The sequence below is a fragment of the Pelophylax lessonae genome (genome assembly GCF_965119305.1).
Source record: "Pelophylax lessonae genome assembly, chromosome: 3".
NCBI classification, from domain to species: domain Eukaryota; kingdom Metazoa; phylum Chordata; class Amphibia; order Anura; family Ranidae; genus Pelophylax; species Pelophylax lessonae.
In genome coordinates this window covers 227,288,488-227,301,935 of record NC_138770.1, presented here as the reverse complement: position 1 = coordinate 227,301,935, position 13,448 = coordinate 227,288,488, and the positions used below count along the sequence as shown (strand labels likewise).

General features: G+C 44.1%; 1 protein-coding gene across 7 annotated transcripts in view; it reads left to right on the top strand.

Moving 5' to 3' along the window:
• The window catches only part of U2SURP (U2 snRNP associated SURP domain containing), a 196,542-nt gene that overhangs the window by 28,795 nt on the left and 154,299 nt on the right, over positions 1-13,448 (top strand). For all 7 annotated transcript variants that reach the window (XM_082249020.1, XM_082249017.1, XM_082249016.1 and 4 more), the window contains exon 3: positions 6,154-6,268. In XM_082249020.1, coding sequence (XP_082105146.1) covers positions 6,154-6,268 — 115 coding nt within the window. The remainder of the gene's footprint in view (positions 1-6,153; positions 6,269-13,448) is intronic.

The window sequence follows — 13,448 nt, the reverse complement described above, 5'->3', positions numbered from 1 at the left end:
AATGGAACAAGACTCCGCAGTCTATGGACAATCTGATACGGCTGAGCCGGGGATCGAAGGAGTCCCTGATATGGTGGCTTCGTTCTCCAGTGCTTCGACTGGGCAAATCCTTCCTCCCTCTGTATTGGTCAGTGGTCACTACAGACGCCAGCCTGTCCAGCTAGGGGGGGCATTGTTTATCAAAAATTCTGCTCAGGGGATCTGGACGCTGGAAGAGTCCAGACCACCGATCAATGTCTTGGAACTCCGAGCGATCAGACTCCCTGGAACATTGCACGGATCGTCTTCAGGGATGTCAATCGGACAATGCCATGGCTTATGTCAATCGCCAGGGGGGGGGCAAGAAGTGTCCTGGCGACTCTGGAGGTAGCTGCTGGTGGCCCAGTGGGGTCAGTAACATCTGATTTACGCCTTTCCTCCTCTCAAACTTCTACCCAGACGCAGGATCGAGGCAGAAGGGAATCTTATCTTAGTGGTCCCGGACTGGCCTCGCCGGGCTTGGTACGCCGATCTGGTGCAGCCGGCCGCCGATGTTCCTTGGATGCTTCCTCTCAGGTAGGACCTGCTGTCCCAAGGACCAATCTTCTATCCTGCTTTACAGTCCCTGGCTTTGATGGCTTGGCTGTTAAACGCCAGGTGCTGATGGATAGAGGTTTGCCTGCATCTGTGATTCCAAAGCTGTTAAAACCTAGGAAATCTACTTCTAGGAAGATCTACCACTGTATGTAGAAGTCTTACGTTGCATGGTGTGAGTCTCTTGGGGTTCATCCTCGCTCTTTCTTGGTGGCTCAGATCTTGATCTTTCTTCAACGGGGAGTTGAGCAGAAACTGTCCTTTAGTACTATCAAAGGTCAGGTGTCAGCCTTAGCGGTGTCCTTTCAACGGCCCTTGACCAGATACTTCCTGGTACGTACTTTTCTTCAGGGATTTAGGCACTTGGCCCCTCCAGTGTGGTCTCGGTTGCTGCCTTCGGACCTCAATTGGTGTCTCTCAGTCCTTCAGAAGCTTCCTTTTCAGAATCTTTGGGAGTTTCCCGTGCTTATGCTGTCCCAGAATGTAGCCTTCTTGGTGGCTGTCGCTTCTGCGTGCAGGGTGTCATAAATGGCGGTGTTATCCTGTAGTTTACTTTACTTGATGGTTCACAGAGATAAGGTGGTTCTTCGTCCCTGTCCGTCGTTCCTTCCTCAGGTTGTCTCTTTTTCATTTGAATGAAGACATTGGGGTTGATTTACTAAAGGCAAATCCACTGCCCTCTACAAATGCATTGCAAGTGTACTTGGAAGTGCAGTCACTTGAGATCTAAGGGGAAGATCTGAAATGAGGGGAAGCTTTAATGATTTCTATCATCTGATCATGTGCAAGCAAAGATGATTTTTTTCAATTTTCCTTGCATGTCCCCTTTAGATCTACAGCGACTGCACTTCCAAGTGCACTTGCAATGCACTTTAACGTGCACTTGTAGTGCACAGTGGATTTGTCTTTAGTAAATAAACCACATTATGTTGCCTTCCCTGTGCCCCAGGCCAAAATATCCAAAGGAAATTGCTTTGCATGTCTTGGATGCGGTCCGGGCAATTAGGGTTTACCTGGCAGCTACGGAGTCTTTTAGGAAGTCAGACTCACTATCCCTGTCATGCTTTAAAATTGCGCATAGTAGTGAAATTACGCCAAACTATGGTACTTAAACATTTCCGTAGGCAGCGCTTTAAAAATCTTTACAGGTTACCAGTTTAGATTTACAGATGAGGTCTAGTGCTCGAATTATTGCTCTTGCTATAATGTTTGTGGCAATGCCTCATGTTTGGTGCGATTACCATTTACGTATGTGGGCGCGACCTACGTATGCATTCCCTTCTGCGCACAAGGGGACGGGGGCACTTTAAACATTTTTTAAAAAAGGTGCGGGGGGAAGGGGGTGAAGATTACCCCTCCCGCTGCCTGTAAAAGCAATCCAGCGGCTAATTTGCGGCGATCAGCGTTTTTTTTTGCGGGACTGTGACATTGCAGTGGACAGATCGGACCCCTAACTGACACTTTTGAGGGGACCAGTGACATTACTACTGTAATCAGTGCTAAAAATATACACTGTTACTGTACTAATGACACTGGCAGGAAAAAGGTTAACACCAGGGGCAATCAAAGGGTTAAATGTGCCCCTAGGGGATGCTAACTGTGTAGGGGTTGTTCTCACTGAATAGGAGGAACACAAGATCCCTGCGGTCATCACTGACGGAACAGCGGTCTGCCCTATTTACATCGGCAGACCGCCTTTCTATCTCCATGGGGGGTGATCGTGGGTGCAGACATTGCGTCTATCGGACCCGCTGATCGGCTCCCCCTCTAGCTAATGGGCACGTGTGCACGCCCCCACTATCTGTTACATGAAGCGACATACAGGTACGTTGTTTCACGTAACAGAGCCGACCTGCCACCGTAAAACTATGGCGGCTGGTCGGCAAGTGGTTATTGTGGCTTAAGTGCCGGTTCACATTAGTGCGATTACAGAGATCGCATGTAATTCGAAACGCGCACTGCTCCTAAATTACATGCGATCTCTGTGCGGTGCAAATTTCAGCCATACAGTTTGTTTTTTAACTGCAGCAGAATCGGATCGCATGGTGATTCACAGTAGTGCGATCAGTTTCTGTGCGAACTTGCAGATCGCACTGCGATATGCAAACTCAACTGGGGGGGTGTCGTTAAGTTTTAATTGACACCCCCTGCGTATCGCATATGCCAGTGTGAACTGCCAGGGGTGCCGATGCGATGCAGGAACACGCTGCATATTCGCAGCGTTCCCGCATCGCAGAAGTGTGAACCGGGACTTATACTCCATGTTACACAGAATTTTTGCCTCTTTAGTTGAGTTGTTCGTACAACCGTTACATTTCAGCTTGTTTTCTGAGACATGTTGTATTGAAGATAGTGACTTATCTTTTGGGGAGTTTTTCCAGTAAGGTTCTTTTGTTGCTTAAAAAAGCTTGGTATCACATATACTTATTAAAAGGGATCACACTAAATTTCAAAGACATTAGTTTGTGGCATCTATTATCTATTAAATCTTACACTAACCTCTTAAAATAAAAAAAAATGCTTTTATATGGGTTACCTCAACTTGGTCCCATGCCCCCCACCAAGATAAACCCCTTACTAGGTAAAAGTAATGTATTCAATTCAAACCACCAACTTGGTGTAACCCATGTCTATTCATGAAATAGGCTGGCTTGTAGACCTATTTTTAAAGCATACATAAAAATCACCTGTCACTTACCTAAATTCGTGGTCACTTGATGTGCCAGGTCCTGAGTCTCTTCTCTTTCCCACAGGGGTTCTACTTCAGATGCCCCTTATAGCTTCTTGGGTGTCATGGAGACTTCCTTTTATCTGACCAATTGTAGGGTCCTCTCAGGTCCTATAGACTCCAGTGCCATGATGAGATCACGTTGAGGTGATAGGTTGTTGGCAGGCACAGACTGCAGCGTACAATCACTGGTCTCCACTACTAGAAGGGGCACTTTCGCAGGACTTGTATGCATGCTTTTGTTTGGATTGATGTTCCAGATCAACAGGCATGTTTGGAAAAATGTGACTGTCATATTGATGCCATGTTCCGTTTTGGGCAGTGTAGGCTTGCTTTGCAGTCACTAAATAAATACATTGCATGCATAGGACTTATAAAAGTATAATAGTTTAAAAATTATACAGACTCCGAATATGCTGCTTGTTTACAGAAGCTTTTACATTTCTTATTTTAAATAAAAAAACCCTTTAGATATATAGCATATTGTCCAGTAATGTAACAAAAGAAAGTACAGTAAATCCCCGCTCCATCGCGGTTCAGTTTTTGTGGTCCCGGTATATTGCATTTTTTTTTTTTTCTGTAATGTTATTTTACTATATAAATCATTAAAAATGAAATATTTTTGTGTTTTCCATAGCTCTTGCTCTATCTCTCAGTATCATGTATGTGTTTAAATGAGTTTCTATTGTTTGAAGTGTGTTTTAAAGACCTCAAAAAGCTTTTACACGTATAGTGACAGTAAAAAAACATGCCTACAGTGTATTTTAATAGGGTTTTTCACTTTTCGCGGCTGGGTCCGTAACGTAACCCCCGCGATGGAAGGGGGTTTACTGTAGTTCTAAAAGTACCTTTTTTAAAGAACTCCAGATTTTCCTCCCCCAAAACAAAAGATGCATTGTGCATGTAAATGAATCACATCCCCAGTGTCAGTTAATGTGTAACTTACCTTTTCTTAGCTGTGTAAAGCAGGTTTCTGTGTCTGATGTCACTTCTCTCTACCTGGATGAATCTCAGAGTTCTCTGACTTCCTGTTTCCTTCCTTTACCAGTTCTGATACTACATGTCCCATGATCCTTTGAGTCTCTGTAGTTTGAGGGCAGGCTATTGGAGTCACTTGAAGCAGCTGTGGCAGTTACTGTGGGTGTTTCTGAGCCTTCATGTAGTTGGTGAAAGGAGAGGAATGGAATTGTTTTATTACCACCCACACTTCATTCCTCTCTGCAGTGAATAGGGAACAAGCAGGAAGTGGAATTTTAATCAGAACATTAAAGTGATTCTAAAGGCATTTTTTTAACCACTTGCTGACTGCCCGCCGCAGTTTATTGCAGCAGGCTGGCTCGGCTGCGCGAATCTACGTAGGGGTACTTCGGTTCCCTGGAGTGGTGCTGGGTGGCTTCCGCGTGCTCCCGCCCCCACTAGGAAGCAGGGGCGCTGATCCACGGGACCGGCGATTGCTCCCCGCTGGGAGAAGGACCGTCAGCTGTTGTAAACACAGCTGACCGTTCTCTGTGAAATGATCAGAGCGCCTGTGATCCTTCTATATAGGATCACAGATCTCTATGATCATTTCACAAGTCCCCCATACAGTTATAAAACACTCCCCTAGCCTCAAAAATAACCCCTTGATAACCCTTGGATTAACCCCTTCCCTGCCAGTGTCAGTACAGTAATAGCGCATATTTTTAGCACTGATTACTATAGTAATGTCACTGGTACCCCCAAAAGTGTCAAAAATGTCAGGGGTCCGATCTGTCTGCCGCAATGTCGCAGTACCGCTAATAATTGCAGTTTGCTGCCATTACTAGTAAAAAATAAATAAAACTGATATAAATCTTTCCCCTAGTTTGTAGAGGCGACAACTTTTGCGCAAACCAGTCAAAATACGCTTATTGCAATTTTTTTTACCAAAAATATGTAGCAGAATACAAATTGGCCTTAAAGGATGAAAATTTTAGATTTTTTTAAATTTCTTTGGCAATGTTGTATAGCAGAATGTGGAAAAAAAAAAAAAAAAAAAAATTATATATATATATATATATATATATATATATATATATATATATATATATATATATATATATATATATATATATATATATATATATATATATATATATATATATATTTTTTTTTTTTGTTTATACTGCAAAAAATTAAAATCGCACAGGTGATCAAATACCAGCAAAAGAAAGCTCTATTTGTGGGGAAAAATGGACATTAATTTAATTTTGGTACCGTGTCGCACGGCCGTGCAATTGTCTGTTAAAATAGCGCAGTGCCAAATCGCAAAAATGGTCTGGTCATTAAGGGGGAAAATATACCGGGACCACATGCGCAATGTGCTTGCATTACCATTCATTCGCATCTGCACGTTTCCAAATGCAATAGGCTGTTAGCAGGACTCATTTGTAACTTCATATCAAAATATTTATTTAGGTCGTGTTGCCAACTTCTATGTTATTTCCAAAGCGAACAAAGGGTCCTTTCCTGCAGAATTGTTTCTAAACCGAAACCCAAACAGATCAAGCCACTTTTGGGTTCATGCAAGAATTCTAATTGCTCTCCTCCACACTCTTACTGCAGGCCATAATATTCAGAAGTATAAAAAGACTTTCCTGTGTCACATGAATAGTACCAGTGCATCAGGTTTCTGCTTAGTCTATTCTAGTGTGCAACTTGCATACTTTGAACACGTTCCTATTCTGAAGAGAAAAGTTTGCAGGGTTCACAAGCAGTATCAAGTCCTGATCCCATGACAACACAAGAATACATAATATTAGATCAGGAGCTGTCACTTGCTGAACTCAGTCTGATGCTGGAGCATGGAAACCGATCTTTCTTTTACTTTACAGGAAGATGAAAAGGCTGCTGCAGAGATTTATGAAGAGTTTTTAGCTGCTTTTGAAGGAAGTGATGCCAGCAAAGTTAAAACATTTGTGAGGGGAGGAATTGTCAATGCTACAAAAGGTAAGGTCTTCATCTAGAACTCCTCATTGTATTAATTTAAGTTTTTCTTTATAAATGCATTTTGCAAACATTATTATTATACTTGTTTTTGCTTGTTTTGGAAATCTTAAACTTGAACTGTAAATAATGAAGGATAAGAGCCCATTCACACTAGCACGACTTGTGAGGCGACTTGTGTAGCCCCAGGTCGCTTGACATAACAAAAGCAATGTTAATCAGTGCCGTCTTAATTGGCACTACTGAAGTTGCTCCGACTTCAGAAAAGGGTCCTGTACTACTTTGAGGCGACCTGTGATCTGACTGTCCCATATACTTCAATGGGAGTCGCCTTCTTATCTTAATTGAAGCGACTTGTTATCAGACTTTCCAGGAAGAAGAAAGAGATTAGCCAGGCATTCCCCACAGACAAAGTCGCCAGTCTCTTCCAAGTCTCTTCCAAGTCTCTTCCAAGTCTCTTCCAAGTCTCTTCCAAGTCTCTTCCAAGTCTCTTCCAAGTCTCTTCCAAGTCTCTTCCAAGTCTCTTCCAAGTCTCTTCCAAGTCTCTTCCAAGTCTCTTCCAAGTCTCTTCCAAGTCTCTTCCAAGTCTCTTCCAAGTCTCTTCCAAGTCTCTTCCAAGTCTCTTCCAAGTCTCTTCCAAGTCTCTTCCAAGTCTCTTCCAAGTCTCTTCCAAGTCTCTTCCAAGTCTCTTCCAAGTCTCTTCCAAGTCTCTTCCAAGTCTCTTCCAACTTTCTGGTCGTGGTAGTGTGAACCGGCTCTAAGAGCCGGTTCACATAGCAGCGACCCGACTTGCCGGGACGACCTCGGAGAGACCTGCACAGACTTCATATCATTGAAGTCAATGCAGGTCGCTCCAGGTCGCCCCAAAGAAGCTCAGGACCCTTTTTCTAAGTCGGAGCGACTTGTGTCACTCCTATTAGAACGGGTCCTGTGCTAATCTATGGCAGGCGACCAGGTCGCCTGACTAGTCGCCCCAGTGTGAACCGGCTCTAAGAGTTGATTCACACTAATGCAACACGACTCCTTACTACTTCGGGGGCGACTTGTGCATTACCATGCACCACGACTTCGGAGCGACTTGCAGGGACTTCATATAATGGAAGTCTATGCAAGTCGCTCCAAGGTCGCCCCGAAGTAGTACAGGACCCTTTTTTTAAGTCGGAGCGTACTTGTGTTGCTCCTATTAGAACGGGTCCTGTAGCGGTCAATGGACTGCGAGGGAGTGCGACTTGTCAGGCTGACAAGTCGCGCTAGTGTGGACTGGCTCTCAGAGACAAATTTGGTACATGTCACTTAAATTACAGTGCCTTGTGGAACGTGAGCTGGCCACTACAAAGTTCAAAGTAAAGCACGCAGCAACAAATGGGTACTGAGCTTGCACCAATAAATGATGTATCGTAATTATTACCTAGCTAGCATATATTAATTGTATGTGCTAATAGTATTACTTACAAAGATGGCTCATCCTTTTGAGGTCGGAGAGCGCCAGGATGTTTTCTAATGAGGTGCTCGTGCATTGCAGCTGTGCGGCCGTGTGACGCCATTTCGGTTTTGCAAAGGGAACAAAGGACCATTTTATCTGGCCTCTGTTTAAAGAATTCCCATACCCTTGATGATCGTGGTCTAGCTTTTTGTGGTAGACTGCTGGAACTTTCTCCCCCAGGAGCAGAAGCAGCCATTACCGCCATTTACACGGGAGATGAGTGTGACGCGTCAACGCCTTTCACGCATGCCGACTTATTTCCGTAGTCGACGTAATCGATTACGCCGACACGTCGTTGCAGCACTGCTCTTAAACATGTGATCGGCTGTGTCCATTCACAGCCGATCACATGTAAACAAGGCTTTTCCTCTCTCTCACTGACAGAGGACAGAGTGAGGTGAGGAGAGCTGATGAGCAGCATCTCCTAACAGGGAAGACTTGTAAAGGTAATCAGGGCACTAAACAGAAGTGCACTGATTACCATGCAGCCTCGACTGTGCCCATCAGGGACGCCTATTTGTGGCACCTATCAGTGCTTCGTACTAGTGCCTTCTCATCCAATGCCCATCAATGCAGCCTCATCTGAGCACATCCTTGTAGAAGAAGAATTACTTATTTAAAATATTTGTCTTTAGAAGCTAAAACTTTTTTTTTTCCCCCCAAAATTTTTGGTCTTTTGTCGTTTTTTTTTTTTTAGCAAAAAAAAAAAGAAACACCAAAAAGCACTTTTTGTGAAGAAAACGATACATTAGCGTACGGTGTTGTATTACTGCGCAATTGTCATTGAAAGTGCGACAGCACTAAAATCTGAAAATTGACCTGGGGTGAAAGTGCCCTCTATTGAAGTAAAGAGCTAGCTAGCTGGCTAGAGCTGTTTGGGTGCGATTCCCAAGACCTTAGTAATAGGTTTTAGCCTTCATCCCTTGAAGATTTTGGAGGGGGTTTTTTTGGTACCTCAGGCCAGTGATTGGGACTTTATGGGCTAGTATAAAATGTAGATTGGTTTGAAAAGCAGGGTTTTTTTTATTCCAAAAAAAGAATGATAATACAATAATCACAGGCGGTGTGGGTTATAGACCCATTAGTGTGTGGTGAAGATAAGAAAGAAGAGGTGACATTTGTGATAGGTGACAAATGGTATGTCTCTCTATTCACGCTTGGGATGGAGTGAAGTCTGTAGGGAGAGATATCCTTAAATTCCTACGCGTTTCGGGTTTACGCCTTTGTCAAGGAAATTTTCACCGTATCTGTAAGTATATTAATTGATTAGTAGGATATTATGCTGCCAATGGAAGGTTTTTCATTGGTTGCTAATAATATACATACTTTAAAAAGGAGTTCTGCCATGGGACCTTGCGTCTGATCCTTATGTTTCCACACAGAAATTGGGGGTGGGCACTGGTCTCTGCAGTATAAGATATAGGTAGATGTGTATTTGTGTATATATATAATATGAAAAAAAGAGAAAATCAGGCTTAAAAGTTCTTACAATCAATGTAGTACTTGATGATATCAGTGGAGGGGAGAATCCTCCATCTTGATCCTATTTGTTCTAATAGGACATAAAGGTCTGTTAGAAAAAAGGAATCAAAGTTCCTTGATGTATGTATATACCATATATAGCAGCCGTCATTAAATGGCGGCCCGCGGTCCAGGAGCGGCCCGCACGATGCTTCCGCCCGGACCCGTCAGGCAGCCAATGTAAATAGTCATTGGTTTGCTGGGACCGCGGGTGTCCCAGCAACCAGTGACATCCCGTGTGTGCGCCCCGCCCCCTGCTTCTTCTTCGGCTTCCTCCCAGCCAGTGTTCTGTCAGAGGTGTCATCGGCCGCGAGTTGGGGCGTGACGTCACGTGCACGCCCCGCCCCGCCCCCTGCTCCTAACTGCGGCTCCGAGTCCTGACTCTCACACTCAGCCTAGCCCCGAGCTGGGGCGTGATATCACATGCGCGCCCCGCCCCCTGATGTTCGCGGCTCCTGGCTCTGGCATTTTCCGCTCCCAAAGGTATGTGGGGCACATTTATTTAGGCGGTTGCTTAATTTTATAAAATACAGACTTATGGGCATATTTTGTTAAGGGGCACACAGATGGGCACATTTGTGCCCATTAGAGTGCCCCATAAAATAAAATATGTCCATTAGAGTGCCCCCTAACATAGAATGTGCCCATCAGCGTGCGCCTTATTTTACGTTAAGGGTCACACTGATGGGTATATTTTATGTTAAGGGGCACTCTAATGGGCATATTTAATGTTAATGGGCACTCTAATGGGCATATTTTATGTTAAGAGCAACGCCGATGGACACGTTTTGTTTTGCCCATCAGCACGCCCCTTAACATAAAATGTTCCCATCAGAGTGCCCCCTAACATAAAATATGCCCATCAGAGTGCCCCCTAACATAAAATGTGCCTCAGTGTGCCCCCTAACATAAAATATGGCCATCAGAGTGCCCCCTAACATAAAATGTGCCCATCAGCGTTGCCCTTATTTTATGTTAAGGGTCACGCTGATGGGCAAATTTTATGCTAAGGGTCACGCTGATGGGCACATTTTATGTTAGGGGGCACTCTAATGGGCATATTTTATGTTAAGAGCAACGCTGATGGACACGTTTTGTTTTGCCCATCAGCGTGCCCCCTAACAAAATGTGCCCAACAGAATGCCCCCTAACATAAAATGTGCCCAACAGAGTGCCCCTAACATAAAATGTGCCCATCAGCGTGCCCCCTAACATAAAATGTGCCCATCAGCGTGCCCCCTAACATAAAATGTGCCCATCAGCGTGCCCCCTAACATAAAATGTGCCTATCAGAGTGCACCCTAACATAAAATTTGCCCATTTGAGTGCCCCTTAACATAAAATGTGTCCATCAGAGTGCCCCTTACATAAAATTTGCCCATCAGCGTGCCCCTTATTTTATGTTAAGGGTCACGCTGATGGGCAAATTTTATGCTAAGGGTCACGCTGATGGACACATTTTATTTTAAGGGGCACTCAAATGGGCATATTTTATGTTAAGAGCAACGCTGATGTGCACGTTTTGTTTTGCCCATCTTTCGGAGTCATAGCACAGACTTCAGATTTGGACCTCGGCCCAAAGAAAATTTTTGCGACCGGACCTCCTTGAATTTTAATTCATTACCCCTGATATATAGGATACTTGGTTTGTTACGTACATTTGTGAAATAAGGAAAGGGTGTAGTACCCGTTTTTGGCCACCAGGCGGTGTTCGCTTAGGCTTTGTTAAAGTATTTCTGTTGGTGATAAAGATACAAAAGTGCTTTTACTTTCTAGGAGTTAGCATGAAGGAAACCATCAATGCATTGAATCGCATTGTGGTTTACTTACTATTGTGGCATTCCTCGAGGGGCAGTCTTGCAGAGCGGCAGGGTCCTGGCGTCCTATCGTTCCCTCGGCTGGAGGGAAGTGGCGCCTTGTTTCAATTCCCGGCCTTTTTATTATGCCCGCGCATGCGCAGTGGTGTGCATGACGTGTCGCTTCAACTGACTTCCGGGTCTATAACCCACACCTCCTGTGATTATTGTATTTATGTATTATCATTCTTTTTTTGGAATAAAAAAACCCTGCTTTTCAAACCAATCTACATTTTATACTAGCCCATAAAGTCCCAATCACTGGCCTGAGGTACCAAAAAACCCCCCTCCAAATGCTGGCTAGAGCTGAACTTCAAGGTTGGGATCACACTAATTCGATGTAGGAACCACTGTGATTTCTGTGTGGTTTCCGCATTGCATCTGGCTTGCAGCAGTAAACACTGCTCTCTGCAAACCGCTGCAGGTGTCAGTGTAAAGTTAATGTTACCCCTAAATCCGATTGATGTGCATGTGATTTGATTCCAGCTGATCAAAAAAAGGGTCCTGCACCATTTTGGCCCAAATGGGATGCAAATTCAGATGGATGGCTGAATTTGCATCCCACAGACATCGCATGTGATGTGCATAGCAATGCACTGCAAATCATAAGCGATGTCTGGCTTTGCACAAGTGTGAGCCCAGCCTAAAGGATAAGTTTTCCTTTAGAAACAAAAATAATAATAATGTATGTTTTTGCAGGAAAAAAAAAATATTTTCAATTTAGACATGGAGCTGCCATTTGGCCCTGCCCCCTCTAGTCTGATTGGCTAACTGACATTGATAGTAGCGGGAGCCAGTGGTGCCGCTGCTGTGTCTCAGCCAATCAGGAGGAAGAGTCCCAGAAGGCCAAGAGACTCAGGGACACCACTGGATAGAGACAGGGCTTGGTAAGTATTAGGGGGTGCTGGGGAGGCTGCTACTCACAGAAGGCTTTTTATCCTAATGCATAGAATGCGTTAAGATAAAAAAAAATCCCTTCTGCCTTTACAACTCTTTTAACACAGGCCCAATGCAATAAGAAGAAAAAAATCCATGGTTTCCAAGAGGCTTGATGTATACCAGCACTTTGCACTGGGTGATGATTGAAAATTCTCCATTTAGCCCTTGTTCACACTAAATGCGGGTTTGAAATCGTGCAAGTGCAGTTGGAACCTGCACGATTTTAAACCAGTATTTAAGTGCGAGTTCGGGGGCTATCTGTGCGGGTTCATGCACGAATGTCTATTGAAGTCTCCAAAAGTAGCGCAGGAACTACTTTTGGAAATCGACGCAGTGCCGCAAAGTTGGCGTCACACCGTTTTAGACCATGCTGTTGCCGGCAATATGTCAAATCGCATGTCAAATCGTGCCGATGTGAATGGGGGCTAAAACATAATGCAGCACATCACAGTGCATCACAGCAAGCTGCAAGGCATGTTACAGTAAAAACAATAAAGTTTGGCTCCTTCCAAAAAAACTACACATCAATGCAACACACAAGTGCATCAATAATCAACACGATGTGCTAAAAAATAAGCAGTTAAGTATAGATAAAATAAGCTTTAACAGTAGTAACGGTTGTTGTCCTAACCACTCCCCCCCCCTCCCCTCAGCCAAGTTAACACAGTCGCCAGAGAGGATTGTAAATTTATACCCCTTGTAGTGTTCATTTGGCATTACTGGCCACCAGACATGTCTCATATTCTGAACACTGATTCATATACTGTATGTAAATGAGAAAGCTTTAACTTTTTTCCCTGCTGCAAACATTGCAAAGATGACAGTAGCCTAACTAGGATGATAAAGTGGATGTAATGGCTTCACATGAAAGTTAGCATATTATGAAATATAAACCTAGGAAGAAAATGCATCAAACTGTTTCTTTAATCCTGGCATTCAGATATTTTAAGCGCACTTGATTTGCTACTAGAGTATTGTTTACAAGGAGCAGCTGCATCCTGTCCGTTCCAGCTTCAAGCTCCAAGCTCTGGTCCATTTCGATTTCAGCTCTCCAATGCCAGCAACTCAACCCCAGTTCTTCTGCACCTTTTGGAGTTTAACTTATACCCTTTACTGCCACTGCTTTACGCTTATGGCGGTAACAGTACGTACACGCCACAAACTAACTGTTGGTTTAATCATGAAAGCAAACTGCAAGCTATAGAGCCACCAACTTGCTTTTTGTGACCAGGGGTGTTGCTAGGAAAAGTTGCTGGGAAAAAGACCAGGGGCTTCAGCCCAAAGGTAAATGTGATAACTCCTCCCACATTTTAAAGTAAGTCCAGTCCATGCTCCACCCAATGCCCCCCTCACGCCAACTAAAGGGCTGGGCTGCGGCCTGTTC